General features: G+C 42.0%; 2 protein-coding genes across 3 annotated transcripts; both read right to left on the reverse strand.

The window, feature by feature from the left end:
• Window positions 1–1,908: 1,908 nt before the first annotated feature.
• LOC308133331 (E3 ubiquitin-protein ligase NHLRC1-like) lies at window positions 1,909–4,412 on the reverse strand. Its single transcript, XM_080500649.1, has 3 exons — window positions 4,325–4,412; window positions 3,933–4,070; window positions 1,909–3,379 (listed from the first exon to the last, which is right to left on the reverse strand). The coding sequence occupies exons 1-3, from the start codon at window positions 4,345–4,347 to the stop codon at window positions 2,065–2,067; spliced, it is 1,476 nt and encodes a 491-aa protein (XP_080356775.1). The 5' UTR covers window positions 4,348–4,412; the 3' UTR covers window positions 1,909–2,064.
• ptdss1a (phosphatidylserine synthase 1a) lies at window positions 4,195–12,667 on the reverse strand. 2 transcript variants are annotated; one of them, XR_013936725.1, is made up of 15 exons: window positions 12,480–12,661; window positions 11,593–11,684; window positions 11,385–11,429; window positions 11,175–11,299; window positions 10,925–11,083; window positions 10,631–10,782; window positions 9,726–9,867; window positions 8,218–8,330; window positions 8,053–8,118; window positions 7,504–7,603; window positions 7,267–7,335; window positions 6,009–6,075; window positions 5,729–5,840; window positions 4,983–5,028; window positions 4,195–4,427 (listed from the first exon to the last, which is right to left on the reverse strand). XR_013936725.1 is itself a non-coding variant. In XM_080500651.1 (13 exons), the coding sequence occupies exons 1-13, from the start codon at window positions 12,659–12,661 to the stop codon at window positions 5,746–5,748; spliced, it is 1,407 nt and encodes a 468-aa protein (XP_080356777.1). In that variant the 5' UTR covers window positions 12,662–12,667; the 3' UTR covers window positions 5,702–5,745. The 2 variants fall into 2 exon arrangements, 1 of the variants encoding a protein (XP_080356777.1); XM_080500651.1 differs by lacking the exons at window positions 4,195–4,427; window positions 4,983–5,028 and having other exon boundaries at window positions 5,702–5,840; window positions 12,480–12,667.
• Window positions 12,668–20,296: the final 7,629 nt, after the last annotated feature.

The following is a 20,296-nucleotide window of genomic DNA, read 5'->3' on the forward strand; positions in this document are numbered from 1 at the left end:
AGGGAGGGGGAGAGAGAGGGAGGGAGAGAGAGAGGGAGGGAGAGAGTGGAGGGAGGGAGAGAGAGAGGGAGGGAGGGAGAGAGTGGAGGGAGGGGGAGAGAGAGGGGGAGAGAGAGAGGCAGGGAGAGAGAGAGTGGAGGGAGGGGGAGAGAGAGAGAGGGAGAGAGTGGAGGGAGGGAGAGAGAGGGAGGGGAGGGAGTGAGGAGGGGAGGGGGAGAAGACGGAGGGGGGGGCAGAGAGAGGAATGGGGAGAGAGGGATGGAGAAAGGGGGAGAGAGGGAAGGCAAGGGGGTGAAAGAGAGGGAGTGGGGGAAGGAGGGAGGGATGAGAGAGAAAGAAAGATAAATAGCTAGAGGGAGAGAGGCTGAGCAATAGAGGGCTACAGAGAGAGAGACACAGGGAGAGAGGGGGAGAGAGAAACACTGAGCTACAGAGAGAGAGAGAGAGAGAGGCTTAGAGAAAAGAGATTTATACACAGACATTTAAAGTTTCTAACTTTAATGTTATAACCCCTGTCTCTCTCTCTCTCTCTCTTGCTCTCTCTTGCTCTCTCTTACCCCCTTATTACTGTTCTCCCTCTCATGTCGCTTTAATATTTGAGACATTATCTCCACTCAAAATATTTAAAGACGGATTTTGTATTTACTTTTTAGTCAACCTTTATTTTACTAGAAAAAAAAAATCTCTGAAATTAAAAATCTCCCTTTCAACAGGGTCCTGGTCAAGACACGTCATTAAAGCTTCAGACAAAACAGGCAAACATAAAACATAAGAAAATGTCAGTAAATAGATTAAACAAATAAATAGATTGCCCATAACTTTTAAGTCTATTATTCCAAACTTTTTGAAAGAGTCCAGTGAAATGAGGATTTTGCGTTTCAGGGTTTGTTTCTTTTGTAGTTCATAGGTCTATTAATTATTATTACAGACAGCAAAACACTTTTAGCACCTAGTTTCACTGGATTATAAAACAAAACATGGTCAGTACATCCTCTCAAGTGCATTTTTCTTACTCTGTAATGTATTATTTGTCTTACTTTCATCCTATATATTATACTCTGCTATTCTTCTCGACTTTTAAACAAATATTCCTGTTTATCGCAGAAGGTGCAGCCACAAAAACACATTTTTACCAAATATGGACCAAAATAGAACATCTTGAAAACGTCTGCGAAAAACATAGGGGAAGGACGAGTTGTCACACATTCTAACAGTTTCAGACGTGTACTCATGTAGTCACAAGTAATCCCTCTGAACCAAAACTCATGATGCTAATCCCACATCAAAAGAAGACGTCTATTTTCTATAATTCCTTCATGCACTCATTTACCGTCACCAAAAACAGTCAGATTTACAGTTTTGATCATTTTATTATTTATATATATAAAATCTGTAAAAGGGCTTAGTTTATGGAACATCCTGAATGGTAATTAAACATTTTTTGAATACACCCAAAACGTTTAAAAGGTGGTTGATGCTCACAAATTTTTAAAAATATGGAGCTTTGGAAAGAGAAAAATTAAATTCACTGTGTTCCCTTAAAGGACAGTTAAAATGTGGTTTTTATTTTTCAGGAAAGGAAAAGAAAATGTAAGTCTCCCCCGAAATTGACTTGCTGAATGCTGATACTATGATCCATTTTAAGAAAGAACTGTTTTTGTTTTTACTACTCTAATTGTAGAAGCTTTACTTTACATTATGTACAGGGTTAAGCTGTAACCAGGCTTAATAGGTTGACAGAAATGGTTTATTTTTCCGTGTTTTGTTGCATTGCGTATCTTGTTGTGCGAATAAACGTACTTACTATTTATATTTTATTCTATAACGTTTATATTATAATGTGTAATAATCACATTTTGCTTTCCTGTGTCAGTTTGTTGTTTGAAGACCCAAGAACACATGAAGTAAGACTTTTGAGATGCGATTTAATTGACAGATAATGGTGACGTGGGACAACAGACACAAGAACAGGAACAGATCAAATCAATCCCTGCAACAGACGTTTACGTCACAATTTGGAAACAAAACTGCCCCATTGTGGAGACCATCTTCACCGTCTCTTCTTTAATCAACTTTTTGCTCATCCTCTCCTTTTTGTGTTTGAGGATTGTTGACGTGACAAATTTGGCCGGTCGAGTAAATCTTGACGGTATGATCTCCACCGTCCAGGGCAATGAGCGTGTTGCTCTGAAGCACCACGCCGACAGGACGGATGAGGTGGTGTCCCACCAGAGGAGTCAGGACTGGGCCGTCGTCCTTTAGCTTTCCCAGACTGAAAATCATCCCCTGATCAGAGTCGGTCACGATCACGTCCCCGTCGTCATCGAACGCCACGCCGGACATGTTGAGCCTCGCCGCGGACTGCAGCGTCAAGCTGAAGCTGTCAATTCGATGCAGAAGGCGGAAGTCTTGGGTAAACACACTCAGCTGTCTGTACTGGTGCTTTTCTGCTGTCGTTGGATGCTCCATCACTGCGATGTTCCCGTTCCCGTGACAACAGGCCACTGATTTGGGACACTGAAGGTCTGAAACAACAGTCCGATGCTCCAAAAGGGCCCCGCGACGAAAGTGCACTTTCACCTGGGACAGCGTGCCGGCCTGAACGTCCGACACCAGGATGTGTCCGCAGGGGTCTGTGTCCACCCCCCAGGGCAGCAAGAAGGACTTCCTGACCGTCAACAGGTGGGTTCCCCTGGAGGTGAAGACCTTCACGGCTTTATCTCCTGCATCCGTCACCACCACGTAGCCACTGGCGGTCACCGCCACATCCACGGGGTAACAGACGTCCCCAGTGTCCGTCCCCTTTTTCCCGAAACTGTGCAGCCTTCTCCCCTGCAGGTTGAACACCGTCACCCTCTTTTCCCCATCGTGCACCACGACCACCGTCCCTTTGGATCCCAGGACAGCGACCCCAGTGGGGTTGACTAGAGTCCCCCATCCTCCAAATGCGGCGTGGAGGCGTAGGACCGTGCGCGTCAGGCCCGTGGACGACGGGAGTCTTCCTCTGGTGCCGCGAGAGGCAGCAGGAGACAGGGGACTCTGAGACAACAGAAGCTCCTGCAGATCACTGAGAACCTGGCAGTGGGAGGTGCCGTCAACGCTGCACAGCTGTCGGCAGAAAGGGCACTCCAGCTTCCTCAGGAGAGGGTGGGTCAGAGCGGCGACGCATTCCAGACAGAGCACATGGCCACAGGAGAGGTTCTGCGGCCTGCGCTCCCTCTGCTGGCGGCCGAACGGCTCGAAGCACACTTTGCACTCCAGCAAGTTGACCTGGATCTCTCTCAGGATCCCGTCGGGACTCAGGCAGCCGCGACGTGGGAGAGCGGGACTCTTGGCCATGGCTGAAATATCCTGACGGTCCTCTTCAAACCTCCCGAGGCTGCTGGTGGAACAGAAGCAGGCAGTGCAATGTAACCGGAGGTGGTGACGGTGGCGGGGTGGGGATGACAAGAAGAGATATATGAATGCACAACACTGCAACAATTTAGTGAACGCGGTCACATCCTGTGCTGCGAGGCCAGAGACGACCACGTGACATCCTGCACCATCACCGAGGTCCTCTGCTGCCATCCTTTGGAAAACGGCTCACTCACAAGCCGTCATCACCAAGGATGCACATGTTATGTTCAAAGAAATATTTTCCAACATAGAAAAAGCAAGCCAAAACATTTAAGGCACGATGAATGTTAAGAAATACATGTTTTTAAAGCCAAAACTGCTCCAGTGCACCTGAATACTCACTTACAGCAGCTTCTGGGAGTTGAAAGATGCCCCCCCCCCCCCCGTTCACGACTCTATTATATTTATTGCACTGTTGTTTATCCCACCGAAGGAAGTGTAACTGTCCCTTGAAATACACGTCGTTATAGGTCATCATGAGGAAGCTATTTCCGTCCCGTGTTCCGTGCCGTGCAAACTGAGTGAAATCTGACCCGGGTTGGGTAGTGCTTGAGTCAGCCAATCCGGCGTGGCGCTGCTGCTGCAGGACGGCGTTTAGGGGTCGAACAAGGTCAGTAAACATTTTCTTTTGTTGCATATGCAACCGTGTGTATAAGGCTTTGAATGGGTGGCTGGGGAAAACAAAACAAAAGAAAAATAATCACAAACTTAATGAAGAATAAAGACATTTATAGAATGTTTTAAAACAAAAATAAACAAAGCCGACAGTAATGAGTCATCAGTTTTAAGAGGAAATGTAAAACATTTTAATATGTTTCATTATTTCACAGTGAAAAAAAAACCAACAGCACAAGTCATTTTCAGAGGATTTTTTTTTCTTTTTTCTTTTTTGGCAAATGAACATTTAAATCCAAAGACAATGTACCATTTATAGTGTCCACTATACATGGGAGCCCGGTCCAATACGCAGAGCTCAACGTCTGGATTGTCGAGGATTTTTGAGGAATATATCCGTGCCGAGATGATAACTGGGGGGGAGGGAGCAAACAACTCAAATGCAAAAGCTTAAATTTAGTCTATACAAATTGAGAAACGTCAGAAATACAAAAAGAAAACAAAAACACATGCAAACAGGCACGGTGGGTGAATTAAAAATGTTACACTGAGTGAAAGACATAACACTGGCGTACTGCTGTTTGGTGTAAAACAAAGACTCTTCCGACTACCCTTGTAACATTTCCCAAATAAAAACACTTGATCTGATTTGACACAGCCATGCAAAATGCAATATATGCCACAAGATAAGGTCGCCTGCACCGTCCCAGAGTCCTTGGCTTCACATGCAGGAATTAAAATATAATTGCTCTCCTACTTTTAAATCAGTACGGTAAATAATATTAATAAAAAAAAAAAAAAAAATGATAGCAGCCACAGATGGGACAGGGGGAGTAAAACCACTCAGGGTCACGAGGATTCACTAAATACTCAATTACAAAAAAAAAAAAAGTACAGTATTTTCAAGAGAACATTCTGCAAAGTGCTTCAACTGTGTGCTTTGCTTTGTTTACGAGTCGAACACAAACCTCAGTGGATGACGCTACCGAGCCAAAGTCGTCTTGCATTGAAATCCTGCCCACATTCAAAGTTAAAACGTACAATAGTGAACATCTGTGTGAATATACTATCGATGACAGATATTTATAAAACAAACAAACAGTAGCTTCTCTGTGCTATAAACATCGAGGTTCCAATTAAAGTGATAAATTCTACACGAGTGGCTTTCAACATCGAAATGTGTCGAACCAACATACTGGAGAGTTAAAGCTGGCGCTAACCAGCCAAATGCACATTAACCATCAATGATACTGTATCATAGGATAAATGTTGGTAAATTATAGTTTATCAGCTATAATGATCATGCAGTCACATCTAGAGTGGGTGTTTTTTTTTTGTTTAGTTGCCACCTCTTTTTTTTTTTTTACCCCCTCGCACACTCACAAAACACCAGACTTTCTAACTCTCTTTCACACACAAAGAAACCTGTGATTAGTGGTTTAGGAGCTTTCATGACCACAAACACAGAGTTCAGTGTGCACGCCTGTGGCCCCAGCCACTGTGCGCTCCGAAACAACACTGCATGGACCTGATCATCCACCTTAAGCCTCGGCTGTTCCCCCCGCTCCTTCGGTCGCAGGGGATTTCTAGACTTCAGTTGCACCAGGAAGTGGTCATAAGTTCACCCCCCATATTTTTTTATTTATATATATATATATATATTTTAGTTTTTTTTCTCGACTCGTCAATCCTTCGGAGTGAGTTCAGGCGTCACCCGGGCAGCGACAGTTCCTACTGGCTGTCGAGGCCGTTTAGAGATTTGGTCCTCCCCGAGTCCTTCGCTCTCCGTCTGACCGCGGGGCTCTCGCCGTCGTCCTCCGGCTCCCCTGAAGGTCAGACATTTCAACACAAGTTCAAACGCGTGCGTGCCTACAGAATGGAGTAGGACACAATTCCAAACACTAGAGGTCAGCCCTTCACCAGAGAATCGGAGTGGACGGACGCTGTTGTTGATGAATGACAGGGGGGGGGGAGAAAAAAAAGAAGCACTGTACCTTTAAATCCTTCTGACACGTGGTCGGCAAACCCAGTGTAACAACTGTCCTCGCTTTCTGAGAAGCTCTGTGAGACGCAAGGGGAGAAAAGGGTTAAAACACATGACACGCATACCTTCGGCAGAACGGGGGAGCATGAAACGGCTTAATGGCCTTGTACATTTTCCTTCCTCGAGCTGATAAGAAACAGTAAAGTGGAAATAAACCCAGAGAGTCTGCGAGTGAAGGTTCATGACTTTTAAGTTTACACACGGAACTTGTACTATGACAGACTTAAGCAGAATGCGGAACAGATGCATTTTATTCTATTCACACACTGGAACTTCATTCGTTATATGATCTTTTACAAGCTGACTTGATCTAAATCAAACTAAATGAAGCAGCCTTTAGTTTAGTTAGTTAAATGTTTTATTTGAAAGTATTCCAAGTGCGTGCCAGGTGTATTACCCTGTGCCTGAATGGCGCTATATGAATGAATCAATCTGCCTCACCTTTATAGCGATCTATATGATTATGGGTCACAGGGCACCGGAGCTGCTTCAAGCTATTAATGGGCAAAGGACAAACCGCCGCTGCATCGCAGCAGAAAGACAGACCCACATGCACTCACATTCAGGGAAAGTTTCAAATCACCAGTGCCAAAAGAGAAAACTCAAGTCGCCCCTAGCGAAAACATACAAACGCCACAAAGCGAAGCCCAGACCAGACTGGAACTCAGGGAGTACTCACTAGAAGAATGAAAAATTCCCCCTTTAATCTGAATATCTACCTCACATTTGAAAAAATGTAAAATATATGCACGCATTCCCAACATTAAAAGTGTTTTCAATCTAAGCAGGTGATAAAGAGTAGGCACGTCACCAGGACAGATATAAAGAGAAGAAAACCCCATAAAAACATTAAATGATTTAGACTGAAAGAGAAAAAGCTGACCAAGAAGAGGTGCATAATAAATCTGGTGCCTGTGGCCCGAAGTAACTTATATGAGAGCAAACGGAGCAGATGAACACTGATAATAAAGCAACATGAGCCATTAACCACTTCTGTCTACGACTTCATTCAGGAAAAGATGGAAGAACAATAAAGTGACTTTCAAAGAAGGGGCTCGCCAGCCATTTGGGGTATTTGGATATACGCATGTTCCATTGTGAAATATGAGTCTGACATCCTTAATGTAATGTGTCCACCTATAGTTATGTGACAGTGGCAGGAGTCTAAAAGAAAAGCACTTCTGTGAAGGTTAAAGCAGGACACGTACCTTTCCCCTCGGACCATATGTTTCTGCATACCAAACCATTCCATAGAGGCACAGGAATGTAATGAAGGCCTAAGAAAGCAGATAAAAGGCTGGTGAACCCTTAATGGAAAATCCACAATCCATAGCATGGGATGTGTTTTATGTGAAACTGGTGTCTAAAAACACATTTACTTAATGTTTATGGTTGTAAGCAGTTGATTCATTCAGACAGAAAAGTGTACGTGAGCCTGATCTTACCAAACACAACAGCCAGAGGATCACGTAGAGGATCTGTGTCTTTGAAAACAAGTCCTGTCCAAACTTAATGCACGCCAAGGCCTCCAGAAAGGCGACTGCCCTGTGAATGAGAGCAGGTAAAGCAAATGCGTGAAACTGCGGCCCAGCCTTCAATTTGAAAGACACTTCTAAACAAACGTGTCCTATTGAGGCGTTCACCTGCAGGGAGTGCTGGGCCAGACCGACCTGGACGTGTTAATATTAGCTCAGGAAGATTTATTACTGATTTTTTTTTGGTGGTGGAGGGGGATAATAACATTCCTGAAGTAGGTCAACTGTCCGACGGCTTAAGCTCTGAGTGTTGCGGTGAAATGCCGGGACGAATAGCTGAACCACCTGCTGGATCGGTTAAAACGCTGGCCGCAGTAAACATCACCTCTTCTATCAGCCATCAGCGCCTGAGGCTGTCAGGTTACACGCACCTCAAGTGTACATATTAATATCAGGGGAAACTGCTTATCGGGGGACATCGTGGGTGGGAAAATGTTGACGGCTTGTGTTCCGACTCACCCGAACACCCAGCACTGGGTCCCAACTCTCTTGCACTGCGTGTCTGTGAGGTAGGCGTAATACTGCCTGGGGCAAGAAAAAACAAAAACAAACACAATGCAAACGTATGCAAATTTGGGAAAACGGCCGAAGCGGGGGGGGGGAGCGGCGCAATGGCGAGCCTACCTCACTGTGGGCGCCGTGATGATGCCGACGAACAGGATGCGACACCAGCTCAGAGCGTGACTCGCAGGGAAGACAAAAATGTGTTTCAGGAAGAATGTGTTGAGCTCGGTGAGCTGGGGGAAGCACAGAGACGCAGCACTTGGTTGAAAATGTAAATGTTAGGACAGACGGACGTGCTTTATTTATACACATCAGCTTTAAGTCCAAACAGTCTGAAATACAACACATATTCCAAGCAAAGGTAGTAAAGAAGCGCATCGTTTCATTTTCCATCATCATTACGTTGAGACAGAAAGAGGGCTGCATACAAGGAATGCCATCATTAATGTAACTAGGAAAAATGTGTTTTTCACCAGATCTTTCAGGAGAGCACTTTTTCCAATAAGACTCCCAACAAATAAAAAAGTTGTATATAGTTTAAAAAAAAAAAAAACTCCCCCGACAGTTTAAAACTCTGTGGAATGCTGAATCCATCTCATGCCAAGTAATAAATTCCATCTGAATTGTTTGATGAAATGTCTGTTGGGATCCATAAGTTATAAAAAGCAAAACTATTTTCCTGTTTAAGTCACCTTTTGTATTTTATTTTAATATAGTCTGCAACTGTTACCATCTATTGCCACTTATTTAAGTATTTTCAAATCGTCTCTTTTACACCTATACATTTTGTTGTAATAAGTTTTTAGCCATCACTTTTTACCCCCCTATTTTCAATCCTGATTTTTTTCCCCCTGTTTCTCATCCCAAAAGAAAAATAACAACGTAGGAAAAAGGGCCTCACCCTCAGATTTTCTAACAGAAATTCAGAGCCAAAGTAAGTCAGACATGGATGAACATCTCAACAATAGCAGCAGTGTATCTTAAAGGGGGACTTTGTCCCCAGTCCCTCTCGTCCAGGCTGGATGATAATGAGGACGGGAATGCCTGCTGCAGTGTTATTCATTGGTTTGGACGAGAGCCGGCGCCGTTCAAGTGAAGAACTGCTGAACTGTCAGCGCAATGAGAGAAGTCCTCATCTAGTCCTTCAACACAAAACTGCTCATTACTGTCTGACGGTTCAAGAGAACCAGTAAAGTGTGTGACTGACGGAGACAGGAGGCGGGTGTTGATTCGTGGCCAACATAAAAATCAAGAGTAACAACCATCATTTAACTTTTTTTTTTTCAAGCCATATTCAGGCGAGAAAGTTTGGCAGCCATCGTGGATTTTCCAGCGGAGGGCAATCTCGCGCTAACTCAAGATCTCCGTCCACCGTGTCCCCATTCCCCGCAAACTGCCACCACGTAATCCTGTCAGTCTCACTCTGATGGGATTAGCGGTTGATGTACAGGCATCAGGACACTCACTCGTTAGAAGGATCCATGTGGGACAGGTTTTAGATTTCAGCCAATTAGATTAGCCGGGGCTTTGAGCACGGAGGCCCGCCACAGATGAGCCAGATGATCCTCAAACTAGTCCCGCACTTGAGGTGCGGGAGAGAGAGAGAGGCTGTTTCTCCGCTGACCCACCTGCCAGATGATCATGAACAGATAGACGCCCATCACCCGCTGCAGGGACGACTTCGGGTCGAGCCAGCGGACGTACGTCCAGCTCGCCGGGGTGAACTGCAGCGCCGCCCGCTTGATCTTCCCCGTGGTGGTGTGGATGTCCCTGGAGGGGAAGCGCCGAAAGCAGGGTCACAAAACACTGGCGGATAGACTTACAGTAAGCGTTGTTGTTAGTGCGGGATGACAAGGCCCGATGAAAGTGATGCCGCCGCATGAATCATTCACGTCCACTTTTTGCGATGAGCATGCGAGGTCATTTTTCGCGGCAATAGTTTACACGTCACCTCGTCAATGACTTGGTGAACAGAAGCCGTTTCAATCTCAAATTAAACATATTAGTGTTATTTTTGTTATTCTGGCAACAACCACAGAATTACATTTGTTATCCACTGATAAAAAGTTATGTAGGGGAAAAATTAAAAGAGTATATGAATATATAAGAAGAATGTTTCATTCGTTCATCATATTACGACTGCCATGTCTGGATTTATGCAGGGAAAAAATAAACAACTTTCAATATTTGTCAGTTCTATACTATGTCTGTTGTGACAAGTTCATGTTGTGTGTAGACGTCATGAGCTATAAAGGAAATATGGTGATGAAGAGTGTGCATGCTAAATCCTGTGAGCAACAACAGGATAGAGCTGTAGGGTTAAAAATAACATATCAGACACATTGCTAATTACAGGCTGATTTGATTAAATTCATGCACCAGTTACAAAAAAAAAAAAAGCCTGCTTCCCTTTCAACAGGGAGGAAGCAAATGAGAAATGGCCGAGTTAATATTGTTAAAGCAGTGAACAACACAAGATTTAAAATAAATAAATAAAAGCACAGTAATTCATTTCCGGATCACAAAGTCATACTTAATACTGGCCCAGTGGTAGGTCCTCATCTCCAAAAAGCGGCAGACAGTCATGCCAAGCCAGATGCCCCCTCCGTTACACAGCAGAATATCCAGAATCACTTGGTCCCACCAGCACTCAGCAAAATTAGGCAACAGATGCATGAAGAAGAGCTACGGGTACATGTGAAGAGAATGCATTGAAAGTTCACACTTATGACTGGATTTAACTAATCATCAACTCAGTGCTCTCTTAAAAAAAAAAACAGACAGAAATGAAGCATGCAGATAAATCCTGACAGGTGTTTGTCTGTACCTCTGTAAGCTCCCATGTAATACTGATGGTCCAGCACAGGCCGTAGCTGCGGATGAGCAGGGCCTTCATGCCCCAACCCCAGAAATGGCTGAATGCAAAAATGTCAAAATGGCTGAGGATTCTCTCCCAGGTGATGACGTGGCAGTTCACGGCGTATTCCTGCAGGCAGCAGCGCACAGAGTCTGGTTACAAGACGTGTTAATCGACGTGACGAACGGCTTTAATCGCGCCACGAGCCCACATCACTCACCATTATGTCTGCCTCTCTCTTGGCGTAGCGCAGGTTGGGATCCAACCAGTACATTAGCTGCTTCACTTGGTGCCAGTTGAGGAAGATGATGAACACCAGGAACAGGAAGTAGAGGACACTCAGCCCTGAGCGGCAGCAGAGGCACACCGTGTTCAGGAAGCATTGTCAACAACAGACACTCTGATTTAGACACATTAAGAAAACACTCACCAAAAACTATTCTCCATATTGCCGGATGGGGTCTGGTGAACGGACCTGAAGTGAAGTGAAATAAGATTTTTTTTTTAAACAATCTGACAGTCATGTTTCTTCCTTCATGATGCTTGGTTCCTTCTGTCCTTTGTGTCGACTTGCATAACAACATAATCGAGTCAGAAATGTTGTTTTTCAACCGATATCGTATCCTGTGTTGCCTCACCATTAGGAAATGCCAAAACACTGATGACCAGGAAGAAGGAGATGACCAGAATGAGCCCCACCCACACATTATTATCAGGATTTCCATCATCTCTGCAGAAGGACAAAAAATAAAAAGACACACATTAAACAGATGGTATGTTGACATTTATTCTAATGAACAAATAGTAGATTAAAGCCTCCGGCAATGAACTAGATCAATAAAGACAATGAGCAGAAAAAAATGTTTGTAACTCAGCGTTGTCTATGTAAACAGTATCAAGTTTGTGTGTGTTTTTCTGCACTTGGTTCCTTGTTTTAGCCAATTTTGTCTCCGAAGAACTTTCAAATGTGCTGACTCTGTAGAGACGGGAATCATGGGAACAAAAATCATGTTTAGTAAAAAGTACTATTAGTGGATCAGTGGTAGTAAAATGACCCAGTACTAGTTTTAGGATTTGTTTAGTATTTTGATTGTGAAAAGAAATTGCACTGCAAAGAGCTAAGAGGCAAACAACATCCTTTTTTTTTTTTTTTAAAGTAATATGATGTCAGTGCAGAAAACAGTCAATAGAATTGATTTTCTGAAAGATACTGTGACATATCGAGATGCACCTGAATGCATGTTTATCATGAGCCGTTCACTTTCACTGCTACAGTCAACACAGGAAACTGTGGATTAACGTTATATAACTATCAAAACACCCCCTTTTTTTTCTTTCTTTTTTTTTAACCAGCACAGACTAAAGCCAGGGGCCAGTTGAGGTGAGCAGAGTTAACCCAGTCGCGGTTGGCGGCGGTGCGACGGGTCGGCGAAGAGAACCAGAGGAGAGGAACTGAGCATCACTGTTAGCATCGCTATGCTAACCCGCAGCTCGCGCTCCGTTAGCCGCGAGACGAGCGACTCACCGCGTGAAGGCGAAATACATCAAACTGAGCACCGTGCACGTCAGCAGCGTGATGGTGTGCGGCCGGTAGAAGAAGTCGATGGTGATATCCTCGACCTGCTGCTCGTTGATCATTCGGAAATGCATCCTGTAGTTCACATCATCCTTGCTGAGGGTATGGGAGCCACTGTACATGGGCGCCATAGCTGGAGGCGGCCAGCAGGAGCAGCAGCGGCCCCGCGTCGGGAGAGAGAGGAGGGGCGAGAGAGGCAGAGAAAGACAAGGGAGAGAGAGAGAGAGAGAGCGCGAGAGAGGGAGAGCGAGAGAGAGAGAGACCCACAACAATATATATATATATATATATATATATATATATATATATATATATATATATATATATATATATATATATATATATATATATATACACACACACACACATATATATATATATATATATATATATAGAGAGAGAGAGAAGATATATATATATATATATATATATATATATATATATATATATATATATTACATTACTGGCAAAAGCAGGTTACACGAGGAAACCAAGTTCGAGGGAAAATGTTGATATGTTTACTGGGAGTGTCCCGAATAGTTCATAGAGTGACTTTCACGTCAGGGAGTGTCACGTGACAATGTTTACAGCCAACGGAGCGAAGCGATATGTGGACGTGAAACATGCTGGCGTTCGCGGAATCAGCGGAGTTTGTGTTGAATGAAGTTCCTCCAGGTGATCTGGGGTGTGTTGTCTCGCTCTGGTGGAGACTCGTGGAATCACACGTCAGCAGGGGGTCCTGCTCTTTACAAGAAAAAGAAAAAAAGAAAAATCAGAGGTCAGAGGGATCATTGACCCCTCGGTATTGTATTTGAGACATTCATATTAAAATTCATATAGAAATCTGGTAACTAGATTAATGTTGATATCAATAAAAGGCTTCCTTTTATCGTGGATCTTCTGTACCGCTGATCTTCTCACTCTGAAGTGAGAGCGCTAACCTCTGCACCATTGTGTGGCCCGACTTCCTTTTTTTGAAGACTAAATAAAAAGTGTATCTATGTACTTCTCCTCCATGTGACGGGTGTAAAGTGGCTCCCCGAGGCATCTGTTGTGGTTGTTTCCTCAATGTTTCATTGGTTTTCTGGGGTCTACAGAAGAGACAGTCCAATCAGACGGAGAACAGGCACTCTTTGAAGTCTCAGGGATAACCATACGTCTGACAAACAATCGACATTGACAGTCAGACTCGGACTGGATGTGATCTACACTCCAGAAGTGGCTGTCAAATGTTTATAATCATTCAAATTAAGAAAATATGGTTTGAATCTCCAGTACCCATGAGGTTCTTGAGCACACAGATCCAATTCAGTTGAGTAATCCGAAGATAAATGCTTGATGAACGAGTTTTCCTAACTTTTACATGGTAGCCTTGTAATACTAGACCACAAAAAGAAATAAAAATAATTATAAAAAAATAATAATACTGAGGGTCTTTCTTCCTTCTTTCCTTTATCGAATTCATTTTCCTTTCACTTTTCATTTGTTTTTCCAGATTGCTTTTTTTACACATTGTTTACATGTGACTTGAATATAAAACCGGAAATTTTAAGCTATAACTCTTTTAAAACTTGTCTGAGATCAGTTGTATTACACCACAGATCGGGGACAATGTGGTTTATTTTGCTTCATTTCAACAAGTTAACTATTTCTCTTATGTAACAAGGGGTGAGTATGACTTCATCTTTTCACACTGTCAACATTGACCAAAATCCTGCAGTGTCGGCAAAGTTTTTCTTAAGCAAAATCCTGAGCAGCTTCAAAAAGTCTGTCTGATAGATATAAATTCCGCAAAAGCAACTTTAAAGATAGCTCATAGCAACCGAAGCTTTATATTTATTTACTTCAATAAAAAAATGATTCTATCTTCAGTGTTTAACATACAGTTCCTCTTTGGTTGCATTCGGGACATAAGGTCCTTTTTATTTCTTCGCAGCCTTCAGCGGCTCTGCAAAGGGAAGTGTTGTTTTAAGTCCATGCAGAAACCAGAAGTGGAAATAGTAGTGAACATTTGCTTTGCTTGTAGTTTATTCCGTGTAAAAAAAGTACTCACGTCAAAGTATTGTATTCAAAGACTGCTCAAGGCTCAAGTTATTCTTTTCAACATTTAATTGCATTCTCAATAATATCTACATTAAAAGCACATTCACCACAAAATTATTTAAAATATCATCATCTATTATATAGATACAAAAATGCTGATGAAAAGATTTGGCGTAATGTGGACGTATTTAGCCATGAAGGGTTTATCTAAATAAAATTACAGAACACAAAGATATACAATTTTTAATTTGTTACATCCACTCAGTAAGAGTAATAACCAAATGGTAATCCAGTAGTTAATTATATTTGTAAGCACAAACAGTTGTTACACGCGATCCATAAACCAGGAAATATTCTTAACAAAACTGGTGAAGAAAAAAAAAAAGACAAATTATATCGGGATTTCAATTTTACAGATCTGGTCAGTTTTGATTGCACATAAGTGGACAATTCTCTGGTTTAAAGAAGTAAAAGCCTTATGTTACACAGTTAATTGCGTCGTTATCAGTAACGCAGATGTGAGCAGTGGTCTTTTTTCCAAATACAAACTCAATCTTTGCGTGTCTTCGTTAACAGTCTGATAGTTTGTTCCATCAACGGCCTGCTCTCGGCGTCGTCAGCGGCCCTCAGCGGTCACTCTCCAAGTTTCAGCAGTATGGTGGGCTGGAAAACAATCCGCTAAAAACCGTTATTATTTGTTGACAATATAAACTTTCTGCTGAGAAGAAGCAATGTGTGAAAGACAAAAAGAAAAAAGCATACCAGCCTGTTGAAATGTTGTCGACACACGGCTTTGCTGAGCCAGTAGATGAGGAACAAGGCCATGAAGTTCTCCACAACCAGCAGGCTCATGATCAACACAATGACCCCTTTATTTATCTATTGAATGACAAATGTATAAAATAAATACATAAAAAAAAAAAATACATTAAAAAAAAAAAGAAATTGTGTTTTTTTTAAAAATAATTTTTATAGAAAAGCTTCTTTTAACATACCGGGGTTCTTTCAGCAAAGAAGCTCCAGCAGAGAGAAAAAGCCACAACTGACCAGAAGAAGCTGACAATGTTCAGAGAGAATGAGAGCTTTGTCTGAAAGGTGGTAAAAGACGTTTTCACTCCGGGTTGCCCATTGAACTGAAATGATCTAAAATGCTACTGATCGTTCATGATGAACAATAAAGAATGCGTCTTAAACTAAATGAATCAAGGCTAGAATTCAGTTAGAATGGAATAGCTTCGTCTGGAATCACAGGTACATCGATAAGAGTCATGCCATCTTGTTGCAGTTTTCTGCACCGACTGACGGATTCCTTTGTTTTGAATCATTTTACTTACCAAATGCATGTTTGGATATTTCCCCGCAGCATAGGTCAACAGACCAGTGATCAAAAACTGAAAAGATGTGAAAACACATTTAGTAATTTTACATGAAGCACATCTGAAAAAACACTAAAGTTATTTAGACTGATTACACGTATATGTATATATCTTTTTACCAGTACACTTGGTAGAATGTAGACTTTGTGATCGGTGAGAAAAATCAGACCAAGAGTGACAAGAAACACACTAGCCAGGGCTTGAGCGGCCTTTGAAGAAAACACACACACACACACACACACACACACACACACACACACACACACACACACACACACACACACACACACACACACACACACACACACACACACACACACACACACACGCACACGCACAAAATACAAAACTTAAAAACAGCACACCAGAAGAAATACAAAATGTAGAAATCATTTCTCTCTTTTCCAGACACTGCATCTCCCAACATACCCCAAGAGGTCTTGGCTTCCCGTTGACCACAAAGACCTTGTAGGAGTCTTTGAAGACACAGTGGAATTTGTTGGGCATCAGTTGACCGTCCCGGACGTCCTTGAGACTTCCAATGGGGATGGTGATGATCATCGAGTCGTCGCAGCGAAAAGTCTTCATTGTCCTGCAAAGGAGGCCGCAAAAAGCGACAGATGCAGGTTGTTGATGCAGGATGAGGATGTTTTTTTGTCGAGTGGAACCGAAAATACCTTTCTTTTTCTTTTTCTTTTGCCCGATTCACACTTGAAATTCTTCGCTTTGTCGAATGAGCTCGACGAGGAAATGACCTGGCTCTCTGAATGTCTCTGTGTCAGACACCGCCAACCCCCCCCACCCCCCACCCCCACCCCCACCTCTTCACCACCACCTCTATTCTTCTCTGACACCTGCACAATGCATGTAACTGGAATCAGGCAACTTTTAAAATTACACACAAAAAAATCTGATTTTAATTTACTTATTTTCAGGGAAAATAAAATCATACCTGATCAAAAAGTTTAGTTTAGATAAATAAATAATAATAAAAAAACAATACAAAAATGTAACTTTGAGCTTAAAGTGGGGGTATTGTCAGGGTTCTGGGCAGAGTGAGGAAGTGAGATAACCTCATTATTCAGAGCTGACAGGAAAGTGGTGATGGTGTCTCAGATGTGACACATTTCAATGAGACGGACTGTTGAGTTGAGTACATCTAGAGAAAAACCTGGTAAGAATTCTGATCAATTTTAATTACTCAATATTACTCAAATTATTCAATATACGGTGCCAATAATTTTGTAAAACAGACTTCTGAATATGTGAGAAGATGTAGAAATCCACATGTGCATGTTTGTCTTTAGTGGGTCAGAGGAAATCGTCTTCTTCAAAGTATTTCTCAATTGTATTTGGAGGGAAGTTGTTGTGTATTTTGTGTCCCATTGTTCAGATGAAGATACAACATATTGAGATAAATTCACCATTATGCTTGATGGATCAATTGTATTGGATCGTGAAGCATACTGATATTACTTTCAAAGACAATTTCAATCCTCAAATGGATCAATCATAAGCTGTGGAAACACATCAAATTACCCCGATTTACTGCCTCAATTAGAAACACAGTTTTAAATGTTTAGAATTAAGGACTTTTATATAAAGGTATTTTATTACAGAGTCATTCTTTGTACCTTGAAGAAATCCACTTTGGGTACAAAAGGAGAAAGAGATTAACTGAAATAATAATAATTCCCAAGAGCAATGATTTTGGAATGAGAATAATCACGGTGACACTCGTCCCCCGTCCAGACCAGAGGGTTGCCATGGCGAGTGCTGATGTGGACATGGACATCCTGGCTGAGGACGAGTCTGAACAACGCGGCGCCCGAGAGGCGGCCGTGCAGCAGTATTACCAGGCTACAGACATGATTCCAGACAAGAAGAGGCCGCTTTCTGACCTGATGGAGAAGCAACCCGCTGTACTTGGGGTGAGACTCATGCAATAACTAAATAAATACATTTCCCAGGTATTATTTCTAAAGAGGTTTTCAATGTTCATCAAGGTTAGACTCTGTATGATGTTTAATGGAAATTGTGACAAGTTGTCAGTTTCCCTCTCATGTCATTATGAACAGTACTCTCAATGACTATATATATCAATGAGTATATATATATATATATATATATATATATATATATATATATATATATATATATATACTCATTGTGTGTGTATATATATTTATATATATACACACGCTCATTGAGATATACATATATCTATATCAATATATATGCCAATATATATATACATATATATATATATATATATATATATATATATATATATTAATTAATTAATTTATTTATTTATTGCACTTTTAGATATTTACTTGCATTATTACATTTGACATACATGTCTGTTGACTGTTCCCTGTGACTGTGAGGATTTAGATGTGTTTGCCGTGTAGATTTAAGAAGCGTACCAGAGGACAAGTGCAGGGATGTCCAAGACGACACCTACACATTGTGCATGTACGGGCAGCGGCAACAGGAAACGCCTGCCTGAGGTTTTTGCGGCGATATCATGATGTTTGAAAAAAAAAATAGAAGTTTCATATCTTCACGGTGAATGTCGGAAATTGCTCTTTAAGTTCTTATGGTGTTCGTACAATTCCTTCAATGACGATATAGGACGGCAAACCTTTCATTACATTTTCAGCAGCTTTTGGACCTGATTAGAGTTTCAACCTTTTTTTTAGGCATTTTAGCTGTTTTAACCATTTTAGCAATTTTTTAAAGTAGTTCTGTGTTTCCCAGCTATTTTAGTTTGTTTTTTTTCTAAACCTTTTTTTTTAAAGTTTTAATAACTTTTTCATACATTTCTTGTGGTTTTTAACGATTTACCCCCATTTCAGTTGTGACTTCTTTTTTTTTTTTTTAAAGCTCATTTTAGCCAAGAGTTAAAAATCCTTCAGCTTATGACTTTGCAGACTTGCTTAGATCTCAGGAGGGAGTACCTATAAAAAAAAATACATGGTTGCAGATAGACAAAAAAAAAAAAAGATTGGTGCAAGCATTTGGTTCAGACTGAGGGAAAGAGAGATGAATCTTGACCACTCCACCAACAATTTGCTTGCTCTCCCGTCAGTCTTTGCAGATAGTGAGCGGCCTCTTCAGCGTTGGAGTAGGAATCATTTTCGCTGTGACAGTGGTGATGCCAGACTACCTTTTCGCTCTGTTCAGAGTTTCCCAGTTGACTGGAGTGATGGTAACGTCTCTGCTCAAACAAGCCACGCGATTATAATTAACCATGATATTGTATTCCTTCTAACCTGCATCCAACTCATCTGCAGTTCATCTTCTCTGGCTTGGTTTCCAATCTGCTGTTCAAATACCCGGCCCTACTGACCGTGAGTTAAGCATTAGAAAACCAAACTAACCGAATCGCAGCTGTTGAAAAAGATTATTAGCAGAGAAATGACTGTGGGATTTCTGCTCCAGGTGTCACTTGTGGTTAACTACAGCTGCATCATCGTGGCAGCGGCTGGAGCTTGCCTAATAAGTGTTGACCTGGTTCGAAGGGACAGAGACGAGGAGCATTTCGAGGCAAGACCATGATAAGACTACATCCGTCATCTCCCAGACTGTGTTTTCTAGCCTGAGGTGTCAGACGGCTCCAAACCCAGCTGGTCTGGGTGAGGGCTTTGATTAACATTAAATGACAAAATGAACGTCTTCTTGCAGTTTTTCCAGATGGAGGTGCTGGAGCTCTGCGTACTGGGGCTTGAGGGTTTCCTCTCTGCCACTCTCTGCTTCTGGTTCAACAAAGAGAAACGTGCAAAATCCCCATGAAGATATTTGATCACATTACATCAACTGCTGGTGTATAAAAAAAAACAAAAAAACAAAAACAAAAAAAACAAGGGAACACAATGCAAAATGTTTCGGTTCATATGTGGCTTGCTGTTCTCGTCTCCATTGCCAGTGCTTAGGTGAAGCTCTGTCGTGCAGCTCAGGCTGTGGTCTACATCTAATGCTGGCCCCGGACTGAAAGCACCGAAGTTGTGGTGAGTTAAAGTCAGCGAGGAGAAGAAACCACCCCTCATTCCCCTTACGCTCTGCATCGCTGTAACCGTTGTAGCAGGTCTTCTTGCATGGTTTTTCCTTTTTTTCTTAAAAGAGCCCGTGTGTGTGTGTGTGTGTGGTTTTACATCTACTCTGACGAAATATCTGTTCACTCATCTTCTGTTTCACGCACAATATCTCGCGTTTCACGCCTGCTGGGTTCTTGCAACCAGAGATGACTTAAATGTAGGAACGATATGAATACAATGATTTTTAAAAGAATTTAATCATCTGTACAAATCTTTTTTATCACAGAACTGTTGACATGGGGGAAAA

Source organism: Blennius ocellaris (assembly GCF_963422515.1).
Source record: "Blennius ocellaris genome assembly, chromosome: 8".
NCBI classification, from domain to species: Eukaryota; Metazoa; Chordata; class Actinopteri; order Blenniiformes; family Blenniidae; genus Blennius; species Blennius ocellaris.